We start from the raw sequence: 27,553 nt of genomic DNA on the forward strand, positions 1-27,553 counted from the left end.
CCAATCGGCTCTGCGACTCGCCTCTTCCTCGGGAGCTTGCAGAGCGACTTCCCGGAAGTCCCGGAGGCCTCCAAGTCCCGGGCACACTCCAGGGCTTCGCGTGCTACCCCAACTCTATGGTCCGCCGGGGCGGAGCCTGCGGCGCGGTGCATGCCGGGCCGGCGGCGTCTGAGCTCCCGTCATGGCGGCGACGCTGGCTTCCCGGTGCTGGCTCTGGGCTGCGCTGCTTATCCCTGCGGCCGCAGTGTATGAAGACCAAGTGGGCAAGTTTGATTGGTGCGTACGTGTGTGGCCTGTTCGCGAAGTAGATGGCTGTTTTCCCAGCACCTGTCTCTAAGCGGGAGGTTACCGTTGAAGCAGGATCGGCTACATGACTTGCGGCATCCTGTGCAAAATGAAAATATGTGATTTCTTAAATCAGAAACCAAGAATTTTTAGACATCGACCGAGTAGCATTAAGCCAAGCGCCGGGCGCCTCTTCTAAGCTGGTCCTTGTACGGTACAGGTTGCATGCCCACGGTGTCGGCGCCACCATACAGGCAGGCTTTGGGGTTCTGGTCAGGGATCACTGATTCCTTCTCCCTCTTCAGGTTTCATTTCTATGACTGTCAGGTTGCTGGTCTCCCGGGTGTCAGAGATCACCAGGCCTCGGTGGACTTTCAATCTTTCTCTAATTGGCTGTTGTCTCGTAGGCACGTAAACCGGGCTTTATGTCTTGTAAGTCTGAAACTGAGGCCTCTTTCCCCCCTTTTCATCCCAGGGCAGCCCTGGGCTCAGAGTATGGCCACCCCAAACTCATCAGCCAGGAAATGCCATGAACTTATTCACTTACCCCTTCCTTAAGGCCCTGTAGATGGCTTTCTTCTATTTAAATGTCCATTTAGCCCCCTAAGAATTTGTAATCTTGGGAAAGTGACTGAATCTCTCTGTGCCTTGGCTTACTTATCTGTAAAACGAGCTTACTAACTGTCCATCCGTCCTCTAGAAGTTCAGAGGATGAATGAGAAAATCTCTTTAAAGTACTTAGCACAAAGTCTGATTCATCGAGTGCAATCAATAAATGTTACCCATTATTACTGTTTACACTCCATCAGGGCCCAACTCAGATATCTCCTCTTCTGTGAACTGTTTTTGTCTCAGATAGATTCATATATTCAGTCCATATCATACTAGGCAAGCACTCTACCACTACCCCCTGTCCCCCAATTTAGAGATTGGGTTTTGCTGTATTGCCTAGGCTGGTCTCAAACTCCTGGCCTCAGTGATCCTCCTGCCTTAGCCTCCTGAGTAGCTGGAACCACAGCTACGTACCACTGCACTGGCCAAAACAACAGTATTTCAAGAGATAATGTGATTTATTGTCAGAAAGTCTTCATTTTGGGTCCTAGTTCTAACAGTAATTAATTGACCTCTCTGGACTTTGGGTTTCTCACCTGTAAAATGGGGGTAATACTACTTTTTTTTTTTTTTAAACATACTTTGTAGGGTTTTTCAGTGGATACAGTGAGAATAAAATATGTGCAAATGCAGGTAGAAATTGCCAAATATAAACCCATCTCTCTACTACTAGTTTAGTTTCTTTAAAAAAAATACAAAACAAAAAAACTGGACTAGGTACTTGGGAGGCTGAGGTGGAGGATTACAAGTTCAAGGCCAGCCTGTGTAACACTCTGTAACAAAAAATGAAAAAGGGATGGGATGTAGCTTAGTGGTTGAGTGCCTGTGGATTTAACCCCCAGTCTCACACACACACACACAAAAAAAAACCTAGACCAAACAACATCATGATAAAGAGAAATGCAGTGTAAATGTCATGTGTACTTAGTGTGCTAGGGATGGCAGACCTTTTTTGATAGGAACAGGCAAGCGCTCCTATATGTGACAGTCTACCTTGTGAAACTAGTTTTGTTCCCTTTTTGTGCAGGTAAGAGTGCTGAGTGGTGGATGTAGCCCAGCAAGAGAGTGAGTGCTGATCAGGTGGATACTGAGTATGTGTGGGCTTACAAAGGGCCACGGAGGACGAAGGCCTCACCCAGTTGGTGGAGCTGGGTTGGAAATGCTTTTTTCTCCATAGCTAGTGAAAAGAGTTGGATTGTATGCTCATCGAAGGCAGGGCCTGGGTTCTTCCATTTTTAAGTGAGTGCCTAGTCAGACTATCAGTGAATACAGAAAAGACTTTAGCTTTGTTCTAGTGGGATTTGGGACAGGGGCTTTTTAAAGTATCACCTTGAGCAAATACTAAGCTGGAAGACTTAGTATTTCTCAGCTGTTCAGACGTTCATACCCTTGTTCCCTTTGCTTCTGTCTGCATTGCATGGACATCTTGCCTTTAGTCAGCTCTTTCCATTAACAACCACTTCTTATCTGTCTTAAGGTAGATGTGATGATGATAACCCAGTGAGTTGTCTTTTTGCAAAGCATTTTGTGCAGTGATTTTTGCCCCTTATGTTCCCCTGCACTCTTTTTCTCAGGAGACAGCAGTATGTTGGGAAGCTCAAGTTTGCCTCCTTGGAATTTTCCCCTGGATCCAAGAAGTTGGTTGTGGCCACGGAGAAGAATGTGATTGCAGCTTTAAATTCCCGAACTGGGGAAATCTGTGAGTGAGCCATGCAGAATGACTGGCTTCAGGGTGGCAAGGCTGATACTATGAATCCAAGTGGCCTGTGGCTTGCTGTGCCTGCCTGACTAGTCCCCAAGTCAGGGACATGATGGCCAAAAGGTGCCTTTCTTGGTGGATTGTGATAGTTTTTTCAGACGACTTCTCACCTTTGACTATTTTACATATTCCTAGCACTGGTCTTTGCAGTTTATTGTCTCAGTCTTGAGTAGCCTTAAATAAGACACTGCTGCAGAAAGCACATTATACTATTTTGCAGTAACTCCTACCTTCAAATCACATCTGCTGGGTGGATTGTGTTTAGGCACTAAAATCATGACAATAGAATTTATAATCACTGTTTTCTTGTAATACTTTTGTTAATCTTATCATTATTTATTTTGTGTATCTTTTTATGTATATGTGCGTATATATATATATATATTTTTTTTTTTTTTTCTTTATAGTACCTTTGGCTTTGCAAATTGCTAGGCAAGTACTGCAAGTACTGTAAACTGAGTTTCATCCTCAGCCCTTTTTAAAAAAAATTATTTTGAGACTGGGTCTTGCCAGGTTGCCCAGGCTGACCTCCAACTGGCAATCCTCCTGCTTCAGTCTCTTGTGCAGCTGGCATTACAGGTGTGCATCACCACACCCATCTCATTTATGTGTTTGATGCGGGTGGCAGTGGGGCCTGGATGAGTAGACACTTCAGATGGGCATATTTCTGCCTCCTCTCTACCCCTTCTACGCAGCGAGCAGGACTGCATCATGGGCAGTTAGTTGAATTTTTTTCCTCCTTCTAAATAAAATTGGAGGCTTTTATGCAAACAAAGACCTCTTCAGTCCTCTTTTTGGGTCATGGTAATGTTCATAGTAAGGCCTGACTTTTGTGTCTCTCAGTGTGGCGCCACGTGGACAAGGGCACGGCAGAGGGGGCTGTGGACGCCATGCTGCTCCATGGACAGGGTGAGCAGAGGCCTGCGGGGCTTCCACTGTGGGGGCAACCCCTTCCCATTCCTTGGTTCCTTCCTTTGTATGGGGTCTGACAGGGAAAAGAGGAGGGGTGCTCCTGTTTATCATCTGTTTATATGGACCCTAGGAGGTGACAGCAAGTTTGGGAAATAATTTCACCTTGGTCTTTTCTTTTCCAGATGCAATCACTGTGTCCAATGGAGGCCGCATCATGCGTTCCTGGGAGACTAACATTGGGGGCCTGAACTGGGAGATAACCTTGGACAGTGGCAGGTAAGGGAAGAAGCCGTATTTCATTTTGGCTGAGTGAAAGTCTCTGTGGAGCACAGATCTGCATGGGCAGCAACCCCAGGCCTTTTGTTTTTTCCCCCAAGGATAAATGAAAAGGCAAAGATCACCAAATGCCTTTTTTTTCTTTTTAGTACTAGGGATTGAACTCAGGAACCCAGGGACACTTAACCACTGAGCCAAATCCTCAGCCCTTTTATTTTTTGAAACAGAGTCTAAGTTGCTTATGGCCTAAGTTGCTGAGGCTGGCTTTGAACTTGGGATCCTCCTACCTCAGCCTCCTGAGCTACTGGGGTTATAGGTGTATGTCACTGTGCCTGGTTATCAAACATCTGTTCTTGATGTTCTGTGTGGCACATGTTTACTCAGCATTTACTGAGCACTTATTAGATGCAGAGCTCTGTGCAAGGCACAGTGCTTATTCTTATGCTTGAATTCTTTTCCTAATCATGATGCATGAACTTTGCCATGTTCTAGGTATGAAAACATAATATAAAACTTTGTGTTTTAGTTTCATGTTTAGAAAACAGCTTGAGCCACTGTTCCATCTTTGCCAAGGTTAAGTTATAGAGTCATTTACATTAGCTTATATGTCTTAGGATGATAATTCACTTGGTAAATTCTTAGTGGCCCCAGGCAATGGGCATATATGTGAAATAACTTCTTCCATCAAGTTTACAGTCGGACAGGTAGGTAGCCTGATAATGATAGTACTGTCTCATGGGTGCATGGTAGAGGGTTGTGATCTGTTTGCTCTGAAGTTTCAGGGAAAGAAAGGAACAGCCCTTAGGGAATTTGGGGGGTTCAGGGAAGCAGTGTGTAAACTTTCGAGGCAGCTAACAAGCTGGCAGAGACAGGATTAAGATCCAAGCATGTTTGAATTCAAAGCCTGTTTTCTTACCTACCAAGCCTCAGGGAAAGTGGTGGGACTGTCTGCTCTGGCCTGAGGCTCACTCTCTACTTGTACTCAGTTTCCAGGCACTTGGGCTGGTGGGCCTGCAGGACTCTGTGAGGTATGTTGCAGTCCTGAAGAGGACGACTCTTGCCCTCCATCACCTCTCCAGTGGGCATCTGAAGTGGGTAGAACAACTCCCAGAAAGGTAAGGCTGTCTCCTTCCAGATGGTGGCTACCTATTTCCTCTCCCTTATAAGCCCCTTCTTCTCCTTAAGGGGCCTCCAGCGTTTGCCAGGCCCCCTGCACATTGGTGTCACGTGTGGTGGGTTGTGCTCTCTGGATGTGGGTCTGAAGGCAGAAGCTGTGGCTACGCCTGGAGTGCCTTTGCAGGGAGGAGAAAACCCCTGAGCCACCAAGCAGGGGAGCCGTGGGTTGGGTGTTGCTTGCTCCTGGGCGTGGTGCTCTGGGCCTTTCCACTTCTAGTTCCAGTTAAACTGAGCCTTTCGTTCATAGTAAGAGCTAGAATAATCAAGAAGAGTTGTTTCCAGGGGTCTGGTGGAGGACACTTGAAGCTGAGAAGGAACAAGAGGGGGGAGGAGAAGGAAAGGTTCTGTTTAGACCTCGTGTGGCAGTTTTCAGATACGGATGGTATCAAAAGTCAAATTGCTGTGGGACCAAGTGTGTAATATCTATGAGTCACATTGGCCCCATGAGGACTGCTGGGAACTGCAGTGTACCTAGCTTACCTCCAGGGGTCAGCCTTACTTAGCTGATTGGTGTTCTGTGGGTATATAGGTAGACATATACTTAGGTCCAGTGTCACCACATCTCTGACCTAAGAAAAGCTGGAAATATTATTTTTATGTATAATCTCAGTTAGGAATGTTTACAAGAAATTAAAAACAAAAGCAAGTTAATTAGGTGTGGTGAAGTACACTTGAAATCATATACTTTGAAGGTTAAGGCAGAAGGATTGCAAGTTCAAGGCCAGCCTGGACAATTTACTGAGCTGCTGTACCAAAATGAAAATAAAAAGGGCTGGAAGTGTGGGTCAGTAGTATAGAGTGCCCCAGAGTTCAGTCCCCAATACTGTCAGACAAACCCCTAAAAGCAATGAAAAAAAAAAAAAAAAAGACTAGGGGTCTTTTGGTAGAGTGCTTTCCTAGTACAATGAGGTCCTGGGTTTGATCGCAATCCCAGCACTGCAAACAAAACAAACCCAGAAGTAAAACTCTAAACCGTATGAGATAAACAAACCTATCTGGGAATTTCCAGTTTGTGACATCTGTCTAAGGATTAGCATCCAAGTTTTGGAAGACCCTTAAAGATGTTCCTGTCTGAGGGATAAAGCTGTTCCCCCTGCTCTCTCTTGCCTCTTAGTGACAGCATCCACTACCAGATGGTGTATTCCTACGGCTCTGGGGTGGTGTGGGCCCTCGGCATCGTTCCCTTTAGCCATGTGAATATTGTCAAGTTTAACGTGGAAGATGGAGAGATTGTTCAGCAGGTATGGGAGGGCATGACACTTGAGGAGCCTCGTGAATGGGGAGGGGAGTCAAGAAAACCCTTCTTTGCACTGGGGACCAGGGAAGTTGGCTGGACAGATGCAAAAGTCATTTAGTCCCTAATTCTGGTCACTTGCTGCTGTCTTATCTTCATCTGTGTGTATTTAAAGTACGTTTCTTCTTGTGGTTCTCTTCTGGGGTGGCTAAAAATTACACAGATCTCGTCACTGCATGTAGGTGTCTTCCAAGATAATTCTGTAAAATAACAATAGGAAGCCACATTTGACAGACAGTAGGGAAATACCTGTCTGAAGTGTTAGGCATTTATAGATTTATAGTTATCTGGTGTGTTTTCCAGTGACCAGAAAGAAGCTCCTGATTTTTTTTTTTTTTTTTTTTTGTCTTTGGAGGTTCTTGGGAGGCACATTGGGGTTGGGCTGGGGATAGGAAAACCCCTGTGGAACCAATCTAAGCCTTTGGACTTAGGACCCTCCATGGGATTTTAGCAGTGATGCTGCTGATGAGCTGAGAGAAATGTGAAGATCCCTTGTGAGTGTCCTGTTATGTTGTCCCTCTGCAGGTCAGGGTTTCGACTCCATGGCTGCAGCGTCTTACCGGAGCCTGTGGCCTGGTGGATGAGGCTGTGCTGGTGTGCCCTGACCCAGGCTCACGATCCCTCCACACTTTGGCCCTGGAGACAGAGTGGGAACTTCGGCAGATCCCACTGCAGGTGACGGGCTGCAGCTGCTTTCCCTGGTCCTCGGCTTTGCCTGCGGGGTGTGGATAGGGCACACAGTTCTATGGGGGCCTTTCTTCTGGTGGTGTTGCTGCTTCTTTTTTGGGTTGTGGTAGCCTGAGGAGAAGTTCAAGTCTTTGGCAGAGCTGGTGTCAGGGGAAATGGGCCACTTTCCCCTTTGAGGAAGCTGAATGGGAGCTTCTGGGGCCACCTTCCTGGCTTAGTTACATCCCTTAGCAAAGTGGGGCAGAGGACTCCAGCATGGTGGGCCAGTCACTGGTTGGCTTCATGTCCTCATCCTCCTTGTTCTTTCCTCCCTTAGTCTCTTGACTTAGAATTTGGAAGTGGATTCCAACCCCGGGTCCTGCCAACACAGCCCACCCCAGTGGATCCTTCTCGGGCCCAGTTCTTCCTGCAGTTGTCCCCAAATCACTATGCTCTGCTGCACTACCACCATGGGGCTCTGAGTCTGCTCAAGAACTTCCCCCAGGTAACCACTGGCAGTGTGGGTGGCTAGGATTCAGGAGTGAATGACTGGGCTGTCGATGCTAGGAGACAGTGCCCTCGAACCTGGAGACATTGGCTTCTGGACCGAGATTGGAGGTAGCCTTACAGTAGGAATAGGATACTTTTTCTTCTTGGAGGGTCTTTAGAATAAAAGTGTCACCTTCCTTGCAGTCCACAGTCATTCAGAGCCTCTTATGAATACAAGAGCAACATGGGGCTTAGGGGGACTTGTGCCTGGATTGTTAGATGTGGCTGAGGTCTGCTTCTGCTCACAGATGCCCTGGCCATCATTTTCAAAGCTGGGAACACTTTGAACTCCAAGACAGGTGACCCTCCAGAAGGCTGCTGGCTGGCATAACTCCCATTTGGAAACTGACCCTTCCTTTCCCCACAGACTGCCCTGGTGAGCTTTGGCACCACTGGGGAGAAGACCGTGGCTGCAGTCATGACCTGTCGAAACGAAGTGGTAAGTACTGAGAATCTTAGCCGGGTGTGTGGGGGGAGGGTCCTGACTCTTCTCTGCTGGGAGTCCTGAGCCAGTAATCTGGGTGCATTCTCCTGGTCAGGTTGAATACATGAGGCTGCTGAAAGATGAATTTGCCTCATATCTGGAGCTTTCTGTATACCCCCTTTCTCCCCAGGAAGGAGGCCTTAATAGGACATCCCCACTTTTACCTGGGAGTTAGAAAACACATAGGCTTTGTGGCCAGGATGAGAAGTGAGATTTGCCTTCTCTAAGAGACAAGAAGACAGAAATAAAAGCTTTGTTTGGGGATTGGAAGGGACCCTTTATCTGAATTTTCTTCTGTCCTTCTCTTTCTTCTAGCAGAAACCTAGCAATTCTGAAGATGGGTCAATGGGGAGCTTTTCGGAGAAGTCTAGTGCACAGGTAGGGTGTGGCATCTGGCAGCATGCCAGACCTGGAGTCCCAGGAGGCCACTTGGGCAAGTTGGGAGCAGCTGAGGCTAGCTGGTCTCCCTGAGTTCCCCTGGGTTTCTAACTACTGTCAATTAAATGGTGTTGCTCTTGACCCCTTTTCACGGTGAGATGAAGAGGTAGAATCCATAGAATCTGTTGCTAACTGCGTCCTTCTCTAGGCCTCAGTTCCCCTGTTTCTTTTGGGGTCCAGCTGGTAGAGCTGAGTGTACCCTGTGCAGTTGCTGTGCGACAGAAATGTGGCCCTGGCTGAAGGCACGAGTTGTAGCTGTGGCTTCCTGTGAGCTCTTCCCTGCTTTCTGTCCTTGGGTAGTCGCGCCTCTTTTTGGGACGCCTCTGCCACACTCTACTTACTGGTTTCCTTCTAAAACAAGTGTAGTAGTTGTAATTTCATTTATTCACCCAGGTGCCTCATTTCTGCCTCAGTATTTGGCTTTCTCTGTTTTTTTATTTTCCTTTGCGACCTATTTCCCTTCTGGCCTGGTCCCTTCTCTAGGGTTTTTGCCCCTGGTATTGGATATCTTTTGGGGGACTGACCATTGGCAGATTCCTCTAGTTGATATGTGCTGTTTGCACTCCTAGGACTCGCTGGCTTGCTTCAACCAGACCTACACCATTAACCTCTACTTAGTAGAGACGGGTCGGCGACTGCTGGACACTGCAATTTCATTTAGCCTGGAACAGAATGACACTCGGCCAGAGCGGGTGAGCCAGGACCTTGGCCTGAAGACGTTGAAGTCCTGCAGGTGTCTCATCATGGGGCTTCCTGTCCTCAGAGCTAGGTCACAGCCATGGGTCCTGGGTTAGGGCTCTGGACATGGGTTCTAGCTCTTTCCTGAGCCTCTGACTAGTCACAGACAGCCAAGGCAGATATTGTTTATGCCTGGTTGTCACTGTGCTCCAGGCCCTGTGATGAGCTTTTTGCTGATGCACTAATTGATGTGGCCTTCTTGTAGTCCTCTGAAGTGCTAGTTACTGACCTGGTTTTACCAATGTAACTGTGGCCTGGTGGCAATTGGTACCGTATCCAGAGTTGCAGAGCTGGTAAGACGTGTTGCTGGGGGTGCAGCTGGCGCTGCTGAGCTGCACAGCCTGCGTTTGTGATCCCAGTGTTCCTTCAGGGAACTGAGTTGTGTTCCTCAGCCTCTTGGCTGTGGCTTCTTCATCTTACGATGGGAAGTCTAGTCCTGGCCTCCTGCTGGCTTTGTGGGGCATGGATGGGTGATGTGATATGTCAGGTGCTTGGGTTCCTTCATGGACTGGTCTGAAAGAGCTGAGGGACCATTGTATTGACTCCAGGGAACGTGTGTTACCTTGGTGGTGTGTGGATGGTAGTTATAGATGTTGCCGTGACCTGGACCTGATGTGCCTAATACTTGAATCCTGGGATTCTTATGATCTTGGTTTCTAGCTGTACATCCAGGTGTTCTTGAAGAAGGACGACTCAGTCGGCTACCGGGCCTTGGTGCAGACGCAGGATCACCTGCTCCTTTTTCTACAGCAGCTGGGTGAGTGTACCTCATTCAACCTGGTTTTGTTTCAGCCTGCCCAGACTGGTTTTGGGGGACTGTGAACAGGTCTGGGAAAGGTTCAAGTGGAGTATAGCTTGAATATTTTCTCCAGAACCATATGTCACCTACTTTTGAGTAATTCCTTAGCATTATAGGGTGGCATATAGAACGTTCTGCATTTGACTTGCTGATTTCAACTCCTTACTCTGCTATTTCTGATTCCTTATTTTATTTTATTTTATTTTATTTTGGTATGGGGGATTGAACCCAGGAGTGCTTTACTACTGAGCTCCATCCCCAGCCCTGTTATATATGTATATGTATACATATATATATATACGTGTACCTGTACAATACATATATGTGTACTTATATGTATGCTTATATTTATGTATATGCATGTATGCATACATGTATGTTCAAGTTGTTCATGGACCTTTATTTTATTCACTTATTTGTACGTGGTGCTGAGAATCAAAGCCAGTGTGCCTCACACATGGGCAAGTACTCTATCACTGAGCTACAACCCCAGCCCCCAGCCCTTTTTTACTTTTTTTTTTTTTTTTTGAGACAAGTTCTCACTAAATTGCTGAGGCTATCACTGAACTTGTGATCCTCCTGCCTCAGCCTCCTGACTTGCTGGGATTACAAGCATGTACCAGTGTGCCTGGCTTTGCCTCAGGTCAGGGAGGCAAGCTGAGCTTTTGCAAACTGGTTTCCCATAGCAGGGAAGGTGGTGTTGTGGACCCGGGAGGAGTCCCTGGCAGAAGTGGTGTGCCTGGAAATGGTGGACCTCCCCCTGACTGGGGCGCAGGCTGAGCTGGAAGGAGAATTTGGCAAGAAGGCAGGTATGAACCCAGGGACGGGACAGCAGAGGTGCTGGAGGGGGCTGCTCTGGACTGAGTTTGCTAGTTGAACCCGAGGAGATGCTGCCTCATGGTACCCTGGCGCACTGATTCAGCCAGATGGCCAGTCTGTTGTGAATGAGCTCCATTTCCAGTGCATTGGTGGCCCTGTGGTTTATGCAGCCACCCTTTCCAGTGTATGAGTGAACTGTGAACCCCCCAGGAAAGATTCTGGGGCCAAAAAAAAAAAAAAACAACTCAGTAAAGCAATAGCTCTTATCCCCTGAATATCTAAAGGTTGTCAGACACAGTTGTTAAGCACTATCCACACTTGCAGAGACAGGACTGTATTAATCTGTTTATTATGGAAATAGCTCCATGTCCTTCAAAGCCAGCCATAGTCCCTACTGCCCAGATAAGATTGATCCACCCCACTCTGATTCAGTTTTACCTCCTTCCTCTCCCCTTCATGGAAGTGGTTGTTAGGGTCTGCTCTGGGCCAGGTGCCCTGCTAGGCATTGCAAATTTTCTTAAGTGGAGAATTAATTTGATTTTACTGTTTATTTCTGCTTCCTGGATCCAGCGATTCAAGGTAAAGCCCACCTCCTGCCGCCTTGCTGCTTGCTGCCTGCCCACACGGCTAGCTTTTGATTAATTGTTTTTCCTAACTTGCATCAATGAGGTGTATGCTGTGCGTGTGAACTGCTCTACTTGTGACTTGTTCTCTCTGCCTCTCACTTCTCTTCCTTGAGCTGAGGTGAATGGAAAATAGATCAACAAAGGTTCTATTTTGTAGTGAGCACTTACGTGCCAGGCACCATGCTAAGTCCTGTATCTGTGTTCCGTGATCTGATCTCTATAACAGCCCTCCAGGATGCAGGCTATTTTACAGATGAGGAACTCAAGGCCCAAAGGTCTCACAGGAGTAAGGAGTAGATTTGGGATTTTAATCCAGGCCAGCAGGCCCCAGAGACACTGCTGTTTACTCTGTCAGCTGGTAGCTGCCACCAAGTCTCCAGTCTCTGATGATGAAGATTTGAAGAATGCAGCCTCATGATGAAGTTAGGAATAGAGGGAAGGAGGGCCTTGGGATGGGTCGCAGGTATGCTGTCAGGAGATGTTGAGCAGTTGACAGAATAGGAATGAGGCAATGGGAGGTGACAGCGCCTGTCCATGATACACACGTGAACATACTCGTGCCCCTTCACCCCCACCCCATACTCTATGGCTCTGTGTGGCACCCAGAAGCCTTCCCCACCACCCTCGGTGTGGGACTGTGCTAGACATTTCACAGCATGGCTGCATCCTGCATGGTGAACCTGGCCTCAGTCCTCTAGTCCCAGTTCCAGGCAGACGTGGTTAAAGGAGCTGGAAAAGTGGGTTTGTGAAGCTTGAGTGTGGCTAAGTGGGAGACTATTGTTGTCAGAGCAAACTGCCCTTTGGTCTTTGGCCTGGAGCAACAGTGACCTGGATGCTCTGCAGGAGAGAGCAGGGTCCCTCCTTGGAGAGTGGGTCCAGACGCCTTTCCAGACCCCCTGTCTGATGGGGAGTGCTTTACCCTTTTCCTGATGCTAGATGGCCTGCTGGGGATGTTCCTGAAACGCCTCTCGTCTCAGCTCATCCTGCTGCAGGCGTGGACTTCACACCTCTGGAAAATGTTCTACGATGCTCGGAAGCCCCGAAGCCAGATTAAGAACGAGATCAACATCGACACCTTGGCCAGAGATGAGTTCAACTTGCAGAAGATGATGGTGATGGTAACAGCCTCAGGCAAGGTGAGGGCTGTAAGCTCCGGGTACCAAATCTTCTGAAGTTCAGGGGGTGGGAGTCAAAAAGCCTTGCTAGAGGATGGCACTGGTTCCAGTTTGCAAGGGCGGAATCGGTTCTTTGGCTTCTCTATAGTGAGTCAAGTATTTGTTTACCTTGCAGCTTTTTGGCATTGAGAGCAGCTCTGGCACCATCCTGTGGAAACAGTATCTACCCAATGTCAAGCCAGACTCCTCCTTTAAACTGATGGTCCAGAGAACGACTGCTCACTTCCCCCACCCGCCCCAGTGCACCCTCCTGGTGAAGGACAAGGTGAGGCTGTCTTGTGTGACTTGAGGCAGAGTGGGTGTGGCTCTTTTGGTGTTTTGAAATTTAATTTTTGCCCAGGCTTTTGGAATTCTCCAAGTGCCCAAGAGGAACATTCAGGGGTTAGGGGTTGTTTCTTCCAGTTTCTTGCCTGGCAGGAAGAATTGACTAGAAAATGGATCTAGCTCTAGCCAGCTTTCTTCTTTTCTAGTCATAGGCTACTGTTGGTGACTGAGTGACTGTTTTCTATAAGGAAGAGTGGAACACAAAGCTATTTATATCTCTCTCCCAAAATCAGAATGGATTTGGGGGATCTCTGATAGTAAGAGAGAGGGAATGTGGACACTTCTGGAATGGCCGTTGTGGGGTTGCTGAATTGGTATTTACGTGACCTTCTTATTTGTTCTTTTGTTTTTTGTATCTGGGACTGAACCCAGGGGTGCTTAACCACTGAACCACATCCCCAGCCCTTCTTATATTTTATTTTGAGATAAAGTCTTGTTAATTTCCTTAGGACCTTGCTAAGTTGCTGAGGCTGGGTTTGAACTCGCAGTCCTTCTGCCTCAGTCTCCTGAACCGCTGGGATTACAGGCGTGCACCACTGTGCCTGACTCTTATTTGTTCTTCAGTGTGTCCAGTTCTTGGTTATGTTTGGAACTAAAGGCAGTTTGACTTTTTTCCTTTGACATTAGCTCTGGGACTATTCACCTTCAGCCAAGAATCTATTTCCACAAAGAGGGCAAAAGAATAGGGACTTTCTCACAGTTGAGCCAAAGTCTCAGCTATACTGATTTACCCTTAGGATTTGCAATTTTTTTGACAGTTTGCTCTGTCCATTTTAGGAAACAGGAATGAGTTCTCTGTACGTCTTTAATCCCATTTTTGGGAAGTGGAGTCAGGTGGCTCCCCCCGTGCTGAAGCGGCCCATCTTGCAGTCCTTGCTTCTCCCGGTCATGGATCAAGACTATGCCAAGGTGCTGCTGTTGATAGATGATGAGTACAAGGTACTACATTCCTGGGGGATGCATTCCTGGGGAATGGCAGGTGGAGTAGGGTGTGGCATGGGTTGGTCAGACACAGGTGGCGCACAGGCAGATGCTGTCTGCAGTCGGCATATGCTTGCCCTCAGAGACATGACTGCTGTGTGTGCCTGGCTTTTTTGTGACTGCTGTTTCTGAACATGTGAATACACAGGTATTAGTAGAATTAAGCTTAATCCCTAAACGGAGTTGCTTCTAGATCCTTTAGGATTTGCTCTTTTATTTTTGAGGCTGTCTCTTATGGGGAAGCAGTAATGAGTATTGGGAAATGGGGCTGAGCAATTCCTGAATTTTTCTTTAACGTTTTTTATGGGTTCTCTGGGGTTTTCAAGGTCACAGCTTTCCCAGCTACACGGAATGTCTTGAGACAGCTACATGAGCTTGCCCCTTCCATCTTCTTCTATTTGGTGGATGCAGAGCAGGGACGGCTGAGTGGATACCGGCTTCGAAAGGTAGGAAGAGTGCTCTGGCAGGACTCTGTGGGAGGATGTGGGTGTTGCCAAGTTATTTAGCTGAGATGCTATTCATCTTTTTGTACACTTAGATCAGCACAACCCTGGTATCTGATTGAAACTCGATCACTTGCTCATGTTGGTTGGCAGGTTCTGCGTTGGTCTGGGTGCTGTGGACAGAGCAGGGCATGGTGGACTAAGCCTCTGTCCTCATGGCCTTTTTTTTTAGGTATCGGGATTGAACTTAGGGGCACTCACCCCCTGAGCCACATCCCCAGCACTGTTTTGTATTTTATTTGGAGATAGGGGCTCACTGAGTTGCTTAGAACCTCACTTTTTCTGAGGCTGGCTTTGACCTTGTGATCCTCCTTCTTCAGCCTCCCGATCTGCTAGGATTACAGGCATGGGCCATTGTGCACGGCTCCCTCATGGTCCTTTTTTTTTTTTTTTGGTACTAGGGATTGAATGCAGAGGTCCTTCACTGAGCTACATCTCCATTTCTTTTTATTTTTTTATTTCAGGACAGGGTCTTCGGGTCTCTCTAAGTTGCTGAGGCTGGCTTTGAACTAGGGATCCTCTGCCTCAGCCTCCTGAGCCACTAGGATTGCCTGGCCCTCATGAACTTTTCACTCCACATTTCTTTCCTATAGCCCAGGGAAAGGATGTTTCCCCCTATTCTTAGAGGGAAAGGAGGGTGGGACATGGGAATAGGGGTTGAGTAATGAGTTGTATATTTATATGAAGGAGATATTATTGGACAGCTCTTGATAAAGCATGTGCTTTAAATTTTATTTCTAGAAATAGGGTTGGTTTGCTTTGATCCTGACGCGCTTGAGCTGAGCTCTTCCATACAGCAATACACACCAGCTCTGAGGTTCACAAGCGATGGCTTTGGCCTAGTTAGCAGGGCTGCATAGAGGGGTACTTGGTGGTGTGTATTCAGCGAGAGACCTCCTCTCCTGTCCTGGAAGAGCTTTTATTTTATTTATTTATTTACTTTTTTATTTTTGCAGTGCTGGGGATTGAACCCAGGAACACTCTACCACTGAGTCACTCCCTCAAATTATTTTATATTGTTTTGAGACAGGGTCTTGTTAAATTGCCGAGGCTGGCCTTGAACTTGCAATCCTGCCTTAGCCTGAATGACTGGGATTATGGGCATGTGACGTCATGCCTGGCTTAGCTCTGTCACATTAACTTTGTGAACTGGGACATATATCTCCAATGTTTTCTTGTCTATAAAATAAGATGGTAAAGGCACCTGCATCAGGTAGCTGTGAGGATCCAGGGATTCTTACATGTAAGTCATGTAAATCAGTGGCTGACATTGAAAAAGTTCCATTGGAGGTTGGGCTCTTGTCGTTTTGACAGTGTGATGCCCTTTCCTGACGTATGTGTGGCAGCTCAACTTTATCATAAACAGCATAGGAGTGGCCTGCCCAGAAAACACATGCTTTACCCTCACGGGGAAAAAGGAAATTATCTTTCTAAGTTCATAAAAGGGACCTTGCAGGAGATGTTCTTTGTAGACAGGGGAGCAAAGAGGACGTGGCTGTTGTGAGTCAGTGATCAAGGGAAGATGGAGGAGGCAAATCTTCCCATGGGCCTAAGCCAGGGCTGCCTTTCCATCTGACCTCCAAGCGTGTTCACTGCCTGTCCCCTCATGTGAATGTTTTAGTCCTCAAAGGAGGCTGTGGCAAAGACACCTTATTTGGTATTAATAAGAAGGTTTATTAAAACACTTTAAGTAATGCATGAATTCATTCTCATCACGAGAGATTGCATTGCTACCGAGGCACACGGCAGGGTGTGAGAGCCCCGCCACCCGCTCCCTGCTGTCGTCCCATGGCACTTGCCGCCTCTTCTCTGGTGCACGTGCATTTATGAGGCTGTGTCCACAGCTGTGTGGATACACACCTGTGTCTCAAGAAAGTTTTCTTACTGAAAGGAAATTGGCCTATATTTATTTGCTTTTTTCATCTGATGTGTTTTCTGCTTTAACCTTTTGTTCAGAATTCCGTTTTGATTTAAGTGAAACATTGAAAAAAGTATAAAATCATGAGGCTCAATGAACCTGCATGAAAGAAATCCACTGGTGTATGTGGCAGTCACATCAGGAATCGAAAGAGCACCAACACTTGGGAAGGCTCCTGTCCCTTTCCAGTTCCGAGCCCTCTGTCCCCAAAGGCTCCATGTAATTCTGTGGTGTGGATGTCTAACAACATACTGAGTGGTGAATGCATGTTGGTTTCCTACGACTGTGGAACCATACAGGAAAGGTTTTGAGGTCCTGGCTAGCTGACTAATTCACTGCTGCCCTGGTGTGCAGGGATCTCAGATTTTATTAGTAAATGCTAAACTTTCCTTGGAGACATCCTCCTTGGATAAACATTACTGTTTATGGAATACTGTTGGGTATTCTTTTCTTTACTGGCTTTAGTATTTTTCTTTCTTTGTTTTTAATACTGGGAATTGAACCCAGGGGCACTTTACCAGTGAGCTACATCCCCAGCCTTTTTTATTTTCTATTTTGAGATAAATAGAAAGTTTTATAGTCTGGCCTCAAATTTATGATCCTCCTGCTTCAGCCTCCTGAGCCTCTGGGATTATAGGCGTGGGCCACTGTGGTGCCTGGTATTTTAGTATTTCTCTTGATCAAACCAGGGGTTCCAAACTTCTTTATAAGCTAGGTCTTTATTGCTATTTTTCAAGGAGTTCTGATCTTGTTTCTTTTAACCCAGAATATTCAGACACTGAACTGCAAGATGGACCAGCTATAGCTGCTGAGGTCTGTGTGTCCCCTTCTGAACACAAGCACTTTTTTCCCTGCCCTAGGATCTCACCACTGAACTGAGTTGGGAGCTGACCATTCCCCCAGAAGTACAGCGGATTGTCAAGGTGAAGGGGAAACGCAGCAGCGAGCATGTCCATTCCCAGGGCCGGGTGATGGGGGACCGCAGTGTGCTCTACAAGGTATGTTACAACAGCCTGGCAGAGTGAGGCCTTTAGTATGAGGGAAATAAGGGCTTCAGTTCTGGCACTAGGACTAGTAGATAGATGACCTACTTTTGCTTTTAATTCCTTTGAGCCTATATTTATTATTTGTGAAGTGGGTGTCATTTTTTCCCTTTGGTGCTAGGGATGGAACCCAGGGTTTCCCCTGTGTTTGGCAAACTCTCTACCACTGAGCTACACCCCAATCTGGATGTGATATACCTTCTTCCTAGAGTTGTGGTGATGATCACATGAGATAGTATGCTGAACCCAGTGCCTGCTGTATAGTAACTACCTGATAGGTATTAGCTTTTATCATTAGTAGTAGCACTGATAAAAGCTAACCCTTAGTTAACTGGAGCTAACCGTTAGTCAGTCCGTCAGGGAGACAGGGTGACGGTGGGCTGCAAGACTGTCTTGTGTGAGAAGGTAATCCTGGTAGCAATGACCTTTCATACCTCTTTTGATGGAGTCAGAGACTAAGTTGGAGGAGGGTGCAGTAGAATAGTGTAACAAGACTGTGGAACCTCCCCAAGACGCTGCTTCCCTGAGCATGAAGCACACAGCAGAGTGCAAGCCTCCAGTGGGACTGTCAGGTCCAGATTTGCCCAGCCACAGACTTGCTCTTCATCAGGGGTCATTTACTTAGTTACTTACTCTTCCTCTGTGACGAGTATCATGGGGTTAGTAGCACTGACATCTGAGGATTGTCTTAAAGGTTAAAGGTAACATGCTTGGAATAGTGCCTGCCACGGGGTCACATTATTATTATACTTATTTATTTGATTCCTTATTTTGAATACTGGGAATTGAACCCAGGGGTACTTAATCACTGAGCCACATCCCCAGCCCTTTTCTTCCTCTTTTTCTTTTTTTAAAATATGTTTTTGGTTGTAAGTAGACACAATGCTTTTATTTTTACTTATTTATTTTTATGTGGTGCTAAGGATTGAACCAAGTGCCTCACCCATGCTAGGCGAGCACTCTACCACTGAGCCACAACCACAGCCCTTCTTTTTTTTTTTTGGTGGTGGTGCTGTAAATTGAACCCAGGGCCTTGTGCATGTGAGGCAAGCACTCTGCCGTGAGCTATATCTCCAGGACCCCCAGCCCTTTTCATTTTTTATTTTGAGACAGGGTATCACTAAGTTGCTTAGGGCCTCCCTAAGTTGCTGAGGCTGGCTTTGAACTCCTGATCTTCCTGCCTCAGCCTCCTGAGCAGCTGGGATTACAGGCATGCACCATCGCATCTGTCCTTAACTTGAATTCTTTACTGATGAATGTCTTCTATGTGACAGCAGTCAGTTTTAGTTCATTTGGAATGCCCAAAATGTTACAAATTCTAAAGTACATTTTGGGCTGGTGGAATACTTGCCAGGCATGTACAAGACACTGGGTTCCATCCTCAGGATCATTAAAAAAAAAAAATCATATTAGTGTGTGTGTGTATATACATAGATAAATTTTTAAAAATAAACTTTGATCCATAAGTATAAAAGTTAAAAATCAACTAGACCACTTGTACTTTCATGTGCTGAAAAGAATAGTAGCTACCAGTAGGACTTTGTGACTTCATAGTCATAATCCAGAGGTGCTCTACCACTGAGCCCTTTATTTTATTTTTAATTTTGAGACAGGGTTTTGCTAAGTTGTTGAGGTTGGCCTCAAACCTGTGATTCTCCTGCCTTAGTCTCCCAAATTGCTGAAATGACAGGTATATGCCACTACACCAGGCTCCTGGTCTCAATAGTTTTATTTTTTTATTTTTTTAATTGTTGTTTTTTTGTTTTTTAAATAAGCAGATTACACAAATACTTGAAAATTTGCCTATTTTATTTTTATTTATTTATTTTTTTAAAGAGAGAGAGAATTTTAATATTTATTCTTTAGTTTTCAGTGGACACAACATCTTTGTTTGTATGTGGTGCTGAAGATCGAACCCGGGCCACACGCATGCCAGGCGATCGCACTACCACTTGAGCCACATCCCCAGCCCTATTTTTTTAGTTGTTGATGGACCTCTATTTTATTTGTTTACATGTGGTGCTGAGAATTGAACCCAGTGCCTCACACATGTTAGGCAAGTACTCTACCACTGAGCTACAACCCCAGGTCCTGAGCCCCTTTTTAATATATATTTGGAGTTTGGAATGGCGGGGGAGCCAGGATTTGAACTCAGGGGCACTTGACCACTGAGCCACAACCCCAGCCCATTGAATAGCTTTGATGAGTACTAGTCAGGTGTCTTGTAGAATGCCTCTCAATTTTGGAGTGTCCGATGTTTTTCCTATGGTTGCACTGTGGCCATGGGTTTTGGAAGGAGGTCCACAGAGGCTTAGCAGTGACTATTTTTGAGTGCTGGCTGGATGCTGTATGTTGTTTTTAGATAGCGGAATACAGCAGTGACTCAAAGAACAAAACTTCCGGAGTTTATGAGGCTGTCATTGTAGTTGAGAGAAGTTAATAGTGAAAACAATAAATAGATAAAGCATACAGTGTGTTGGCAGGCTCGGGTTTAAAACAGGTGGTAAGGAAGGCCTCCCTGTGAAGGTGGCAAAGAAGTAGAGACACAGAGGGAGGAAATGAGTCATGGTGGCCACCTGGGGAAGAGCCTTCCAGACAGGGACCAGAGCATGCCTGGTGTGCTTGAGAACGGCAGCAGGCTGTGTGCCTGGCACAGAGCGAGTGAGGGCCCGGACTGCTGAAGACAGTGGGACCCATCACAGGCTGCCACTCGGGCTTCATTTGGAGTGAGAGGAAGAACCCCTGGGAAGCTTTGAGCAGAGAAGTGACGTAGGCTGAGATTTAACAGGCCCATGCAGCCCAGATTGGACTGTAGAGGGCCCAGGAGGAAAGCAGGACCAGTGGGCTATTGTCGTCATCCAGGGAAGAGGGTGGCAGCAGAACTGGGTTGGAGGACGTGGTGAAGGGGAAACTTATTCTGGATACTTTTTGAAAGTAGAGTCAATAGGAAATGTTGATAGGTAGGGTGTGTGTGTGTGTGTGTGTGTGTGTGTGTGTGAGAGAGAGAGAGAGAGAGAGAGAGAGAGAGAGAGAGAGAGATGACTTGGACAGTTTGGTTCTGAGACATCAAAACATGGAGTGCTGTTGACTGAGGTGGAGGCCCCAGGCAAAGCCAGGTACAGCCAAAGAGTCAGCCTGGGGCTTGTGAAGTTTCAGGTGAGATCTAAGGAGAGGTCAATGGCTGATGGTAATACCTGGAGTTTTGGGAGCTGGGGTCTGGCTTGGATGCTTAATTTGGACATTGCCAGCATTTGTAAATAGTGGTAAAGCCTGAGGTTGGCTGAGGTCACCAGGAGGTGAACTTAGAGGGGAACATCCAAGGCCTGAGTGCTGTGGGTATTTCTATCACGAAGGTCCTGGGGAAATGCGGAGGATTCCTCCAGAGGCTGGGAAGGGGAGGCCAGTGAGGCAGAAGGAGACCAGGGGGAGGTGTCCAGGGTGAGGAGGGCGTGCTCACTCTCCCAGATGGTTCTATTGGTCAGGTAATATGAGAACCAGCACCTACCCACTGGAGTTAGGGGCAGAAAGGCTACTGGTGACCTTGGGGAGAACAGTCCTGGTAGAGAGAAGTGACAGTGCTAGAGTGGTATCCTGAGGTTCCAGACCTGAAGTCTCCAAAGGCCATCTTAGTGCCAGCTCTGAGACTTAACAAGTCACTCACTGCCCTGACTTCCTCATTGGTGGACTGTGGGTGGTATAAGCCACTTCACAGGGTTGTTGAGGGAATTAAGGGAGAGTCAAGGCACTTGGCATGGCCCCTAATCCTAGTGGACATAAACTAAGCACAGGGATGAGAAGCTCTTATGACTAGAAACACTGGTTCCTCTGCGAGGCCAGTGAATCACAGGTCAGCCTCACAGTGGCCCTGGGCTCATGTGGGGCCAAGCACATGTCATGTCATTGTTCTGAAGGAGCTTTTCTGTTTCTCCCCAGAGCCTGAATCCCAACCTGCTGGCCGTGGTGACCGAGAGCATGGATGTCCACCATGAACGCACCTTCATTGGCATCTTCCTCATTGATGGTGTCACTGGGCGTATCATCCACTCATCTGTGCAGAAGAAAGCCAAGGGCCCTGTCCATATTGTGCATTCAGAGAATTGGGTGGTGGTAAGAAGGGACTAGGGACATAAGGTAGCTCAGGAGGTCTCTTGCATTTTTTTTTCAAGTACTGGGGACTGAACTCGGGCATTTGGCCACTGAGCCCCATCCCCAGCCCTATTTCATATTTTATTTAGAGACAGGGTCTCAATGAGTTGCTTAGTGCTTCACTGTTGCTGAGGCTGGCTTTGAACTTGCCATCCACCAGTCTCAGCCTCCCGAGCCAAGCCGTGGGGATTACAGGTGTGCGCCATTGTGCCCAGTGGTCTCCTGCATCTTAAATCCTTTCCAGAAACCCAGTTGCTGCTCTCTGTTTTCATAGGATCCAAAGGTCTCTGGATGGCAACATAGGTCCTGGTTAGGGGCAGAGGCTCAGGAACCACACTGCCTAGGTGTGATCTTGGCTCTTCCTATTCCTGACTGTATGACTGTGAGTTAATGCGTGAGCTTTCCGTGGAATAGGGATGATAACAGTCACCTCGTCTTGCTAATAGCAATTCCTAGGACCTGGTAAGCACTCAAAGGCATCTAGTTAGCTGTTAATATAGCTTCTAAGAATGTTGAGAATTTCTTTGTCATGTGGCAAATTGTGAATAGCCTAGTTATATTGGCTTGAAAATTAGTAAACTTAGGAGCCAGGAAGTAAGCTGGTGTGCTAGGCGCTGCTTTTCCTCCCTGGGTCTGTAGCTGAGTTGAAAGGTGCCTTTCAGAGTAGTTTTCCTCTCCCTGCAGTACCAGTACTGGAACACCAAGGCGCGGCGCAATGAGCTTACTGCACTGGAGCTCTACGAGGGTACCGAGCAGTACAATGCCACCGCCTTCAGCTCCCTGGACCGTCCCCAGCTGCCCCAGGTCCTCCAGCAATCCTACATCTTCCCCTCCTCCATCAGTGCCATGGAAGCCACCATCACTGAGCGGGGTATCACCAGCCGACACCTGCTCAGTGAGTGTTGGGGGCCGGCTCTGGGATGGCCGGGTTCCCTGAGGCAGCTACACTGAAGGACAAGGACTGTCCTGTCTGACCACCTGTAAGGGAAGGTTGGCTAAGAGGGCTCCATTTCAGGGGAAAGTTTAGCCTTGCCCTATAAAGATGACCACTTCTTCTTAGTCCTCATTTCTGCTGAACCACTTACCTTCTTTGGTGTTTTCACCCAGCTAGAAAAGCAACCCCTGATGGTATTCTTTTGTGTGTATGTGTGTGTGTGTGTGTGTGTGTGTGTGTGGTATTGGGGATTGAACTTGGGGGTGCTCTACCCCAGCCTTTTTTTTTTTTTTTTTTTTTTTTTGAGACAAGGTCTCAAAATTTCAAAGCCAGCCTTGAACTGATGATCCTCCTGCCTCAGCCTCCCAAGTAGTTGTGATTACAGATGTGCACTACTGTCCATGGTCCTGATATCATTCTTTTTTTGTTGTTCTTTTTAGGTTACATGACATTAGGATCCCATTTTTGTACATCATGTGGCCTGATATTCTTTTTTTTTTTAGTTGTCAGTGGACCTTTATTTTATTTATTCATATACAGTGCTAAGAATCAAATGCAGTGCCTCACCATGCTGGGCAAGTGCTCTACCACTGAGTCACAATATCAGCCCCCTGATATTATTCTTAACATAGCCTGAGTTGACTTGTTTAGACATGGGCAAGATTTCATCTTGTATAGTCCAAGTTCAAGACTCAGTGATTGTTCAGTGGTCTCCTAGGCCTACATTTGGGGCTCTCAGCGTAGACAGCCACTGGCTATAGTATGGACTGTCAGATCCGAGGAAGGCATTCCTCTTGGCAGCGTAAGAGCTTCCATCAGCATCACTGATGCTAACACAAACTCATGCTGCTGGCATGCTGCCCTCCCTGGCCGGCCACACTGCCAGACACAGCCTGGTTTGCTTAAGGAGAAGGAGACTACTGGGGGGAGGCAGAGGGATGATGAAGTCCAAGTTGCCTTCCTTCCACACTCTTCTCTTTCACCGTTACCCATAACTTGATTTAGAACTTCATCTTCTAGTGTCATAGGATGATGGTATGGGAAGAAACCAGTATCTTCAAAAGTGGGAACCTTCACTCAGACTCACGTATATTATTGGATTACCATTTTTGATGATTTAAAGGAGCCTCCTTGACCAATCTTTTGCTTGATTTAAACTCTTTATTTGAAATTTCTGTAACAGTATTTTTGTAACTGACCCTCCCTGTGTTTTAGGTAAGTGAACATTCCCTTCTTCCTTTGCAGTTGGGCTTCCTTCTGGAGCAATTCTTTCCCTCCCCAAGGCCCTGCTGGATCCCCGGCGTCCTGAGATCCCAACGGAACAAAGCAGGTGAGGCCCTGTGGCTGTAACTAAAGGCTCTGGCCATAGGTACTTCACCTCACCAATGAACTTTGATTCTTAGCCTGTCCTGTGCCATCTTGCCAACCTAGGGACTGGGGACTTGAATAAGTCTGACAAAGAGGAACCTACCTTCTGGTGGACAATAAATAAATAAATAACAAGTAAATTAAGTGCAGTATCCAGCACTTGTAATGCCGAGGAGGAAAAATAATACAGAGCGGGCTACAAAGGGATGTGTCCAGGTGGGATTTGCAATCAGGTGGCCTGGGAAAACCCCTCTGAAAAGGAGAATGACTTGAGTAAAGCCCTAAAGGAGGTGGAGGATCCTGTGTTGTGGATGATGTAGAACTTTCTAGGAAGAGGGAGCAGGTGGGCTGAGGCCCTGCAGTCATGTCTGCTGAGTTCGGGAGGATAGGCCTGTGTGGCTAGATCATTGAGTGTGGAGACACTGGCGAGTCGTGGAAGTCATAGGGCCAGACCTGGGTACAGCCGATAGGTCATTCACTGTCAGCAGACACCATCTCTGTGTACATTCCCACCTCCATCCTGACTTCTGTTCAGTTAGGGGCACGTGCCAGTGTGGACATTGGAAAGATAGCAGATTTGTCCTTGAGGGGCAGGGGAGTGTGGTTTGGAGCACTGCATGGGAAAGGTGGCTAGCGCCGGGGATGATGGCCAGGAGGAGCGGGACAGAGGCACTGGAGTGGAGAGCAGGGGCTGGCCTCATGGCTCAGTGTATTGGTTTGAAAATGGCCCTGACTTTTCTCCTCTGTGTGAAATCCCCTTCAACTGTATATTACTGCTTTTCAGGTTTAGAGCAAAGTAGGAATCCAGATTTCAGCATTATCCTCCAGACTGCCTTCCTAACATTCAGCCACTAAGATTTTAACCACTTAATCCAAGTAGGCCTCACAGGAGATTTGAAGTTAGGTATGTGGCCTGGAAACATCCCAGGTCCAAGGAGAGGCAGCCAAGGGGTCCCTGTATAGCAGCTTCAGAGTGCCTGTCCCTTCTATTGTTTTGCAGAGAGGAGAACCTAATCCCGTATTCTCCAGACGTACAGATACATGCAGAGCGGTTCATCAACTATAACCAGACGGTCTCCCGGATGCGAGGCATCTACACGGCTCCCTCAGGCCTGGAGTCCACTTGTTTGGTGAGTGGAGCCCACGGCCACCCTGTAAGGCATCTGTTCATCGTACCACTCTTGGGAAAACAGCTGAGGATAGCATTCCCTTCTGTCCCCGAACTTGAGGTTGTGGTGGCTCTCCGGCTGCCATTCTTCCTAATTCTCATTCCGTCTTTCTCCCAGGTTGTGGCCTATGGTTTGGACATTTACCAAACTCGAGTCTACCCATCCAAACAGTTTGATGTCCTGAAGGATGACTATGACTATGTGTTAATCAGCAGTGTCCTCTTTGGCCTTGTTTTTGCCACCATGATCACTAAGAGACTGGCACAGGTGAAACTCCTGAATCGAGCCTGGCGGTAAATCCTGAAGACATTGTGCTGGTATTGGAGAGCCTTGAGGACGTGGGTCAGCTAGGGAGTGGCAGCGGTGGCCTGGTAGGTCAGTGGCAGGTGTGTCTGCTTCTGTTCTCAAGAGTTGGAGGAAAGAAGATGAACTTTCATGCATAACTGCTTTTGGGATACACGATGCACAGTCCCACGGATGCAGACCACACTCTCCAACTCAGCTGAGGATCACAGAGCACCTGAGGGGTTCCTGCTCAAGTTCACGGCTGCTGCTCAGTTCTCTTTCTTTGTCCACTTATGGAAGTTCTGTTTCTTCATAAGACCTCCAAATGATTGTCTTCTTTTGTGAGACCTGTTTAATTTGATTTCAGTTTGCCTTTATTTCCCAGTCTTATCTAGAAATCCTTCTGACTTTTCCTTGCCTCTTGCATCAAAATCAGAGGGAGCTTTTCTTGCCAGCTCCACGTTATAGGTGCATTTACTGCTTGACCTTGAAGGGTAGGGTGGGCTCTTCCTTAGCTGAGGGTTGAGGGCTGATCAGCTTCTTAAGACTTCCCTCTGAAGTAAGGTGCGTGTGGAAATTGTACATGGTGTCAGAACCAATTTTAACTATGCCTCTTGTTTCATGCTTATTTATTAGGTTGGGCCACCCAGGTTTTGCTTCAGTCCATCAAGGCCAAGTGCAATAATTACATCTTGGTTATTTAGGTATTACTTGTGCTTTTCTCCAGAGATATGTCAGAGCTGAAGCCTTTTTTTTTTTTGAATTGTTTTTGGTGGTGCTGGGGACAGAACCCAGGGCCTCACACATGCTAGGCAAGTGCTCTACCACTGAGCTGCATCCCCAGCCAGGCTGAGGCCTTTTAAAAACTACTGAATTATCTGAACCTTAAACAGATTTCAAGTGAATGGAAAGAGGCTGCCTGTTTCTTGGTATCTCATACTCTCACTTTACCCATGGGCTGGCCTAGTCATCTTATGGCTTAGTTCAAGAAAATTGTCCTTGTTTAAGAACCCTATTATTTATTTTTAGTTTAGGGCTTTTTTGTTTTATTGTATTTTGGTGCTGGGGATTGATTCCAGGGCCTTGTGCATACTAAACACACAGTCTACCACTAAGCTAAATCCTCAGCTAGTTTTAAATACAAATTAAAATGTGTGTTATATTTCCTCTTAAGATGAGGTTTTAAATCTTACTGATCTGACTTTTTTTGTGTGGTGCTGGGGATCTGACCCAAGACCTCAGGCATGCCCGGCAAGGATCTACCACTGAGCCATATCCTGGGCCCCCAGCCTAATCTTTGAAGCTTTCAACAAGAGAAGAAGAACTGTGCGGGTGCTACAGTGTCGAGCTGGGCTGCTGTGACTGCTTCAGACAAAAGGCCATCTGAGGGCTTCATGGACTTGGGGAAGAGTGGGGCTTCTCTTTACCATGATAGCACAGGTCATCTCTAGCCCTTTGGTGAGAGGGAGAGGTACACTCAATCTTCAGAATAAAGTGATGAATGACTGACCTGAGTCCTGTTCTGTATCTTAAGATGACCACTATGAGATTACTTTTACATTAGAGTGGAGAAAAGCAGTACAGAAGTGGAGTGAGTGTATTTAGTAAGAAAACATGACAATTGAGTTGGTTTAGGTTATTTAAAAACAATTTTTCCTCTTTCTGTGGTCTTATTCTGAAGGTAGGTTATCATGGAGAAGGAAGAAAAATGATAATCATTGCACTTTAGTAATAAGGTTGTCAAATAGATATTAGTGAGGGCATGATTATGTATTGTCTGGAAAATATGTCTATTCACCCTGACTCAGTGTGTTTTGTTTAAAGTAACCTGGACTGGGTGCAGTGACACGTGCCTGTAATCCCAGCAACTCAGGAGGCCCAGGCAAGAGAATCACAAGTTCAAAGCTAGCATGGGCAATTTAGTGAGCCCCCATCGCAAAATAAAACAATAAATAGGTTTGGGGATATAGCTCAGTGGTAAAATGCCCCTGGATTCAATCTCCAGTACCTGAATAAATACTTAAAGTAACCTGGGAGAAAGGAGTAAGTACAAGTTAAAAAAAAAAAAAAAAAAAAAAAGTTGCCTTTGTTTTGAGATACCTGGCTGGAACATCGGCTGTCTGTATTTATATAAAGATACAAAAGTGACATCATCAGCTATTGTCTTGCTGCCTTTTCTGCTTCCTCAGCCCACATAATCCATAAGATTCTAGTTTCATTTACCTACGTTTCCAAATCTCAAAGAACAAGCTAATGGAGGGAAGTTACCTGCAA

The 27,553-nt window shown here is 46.7% G+C and overlaps 1 protein-coding gene across 3 annotated transcripts; it reads left to right on the plus strand.

Annotated features, from left to right (window-relative positions):
* Positions 1-168: 168 nt before the first annotated feature.
* Positions 169-26,471, plus strand: Emc1 (ER membrane protein complex subunit 1). Of its 3 annotated transcripts, none has more exons than XM_076861144.1 (23): positions 169-276; positions 2,472-2,596; positions 3,500-3,565; positions 3,751-3,844; positions 4,831-4,959; positions 6,135-6,261; positions 6,840-6,989; positions 7,318-7,485; positions 7,897-7,968; positions 8,329-8,391; positions 9,021-9,143; positions 9,850-9,946; positions 10,675-10,797; positions 12,370-12,569; positions 12,724-12,873; positions 13,710-13,871; positions 14,240-14,359; positions 17,195-17,332; positions 21,311-21,484; positions 22,208-22,418; positions 23,703-23,787; positions 24,826-24,955; positions 25,112-26,471. In XM_076861144.1, the coding sequence occupies exons 1-23, from the start codon at positions 182-184 to the stop codon at positions 25,289-25,291; spliced, it is 2,982 nt and encodes a 993-aa protein (XP_076717259.1). In that variant the 5' UTR covers positions 169-181; the 3' UTR covers positions 25,292-26,471. The 3 variants fall into 3 exon arrangements, with proteins under 3 accessions (XP_076717259.1, XP_076717260.1, XP_076717261.1); XM_076861145.1 differs by having other exon boundaries at positions 8,332-8,391; XM_076861146.1 differs by lacking the exon at positions 8,329-8,391.
* Positions 26,472-27,553: the final 1,082 nt, after the last annotated feature.

Source organism: Callospermophilus lateralis, chromosome 7 (assembly GCF_048772815.1).
Source record: "Callospermophilus lateralis isolate mCalLat2 chromosome 7, mCalLat2.hap1, whole genome shotgun sequence".
Lineage (NCBI taxonomy): Eukaryota > Metazoa > Chordata > Mammalia > Rodentia > Sciuridae > Callospermophilus > Callospermophilus lateralis.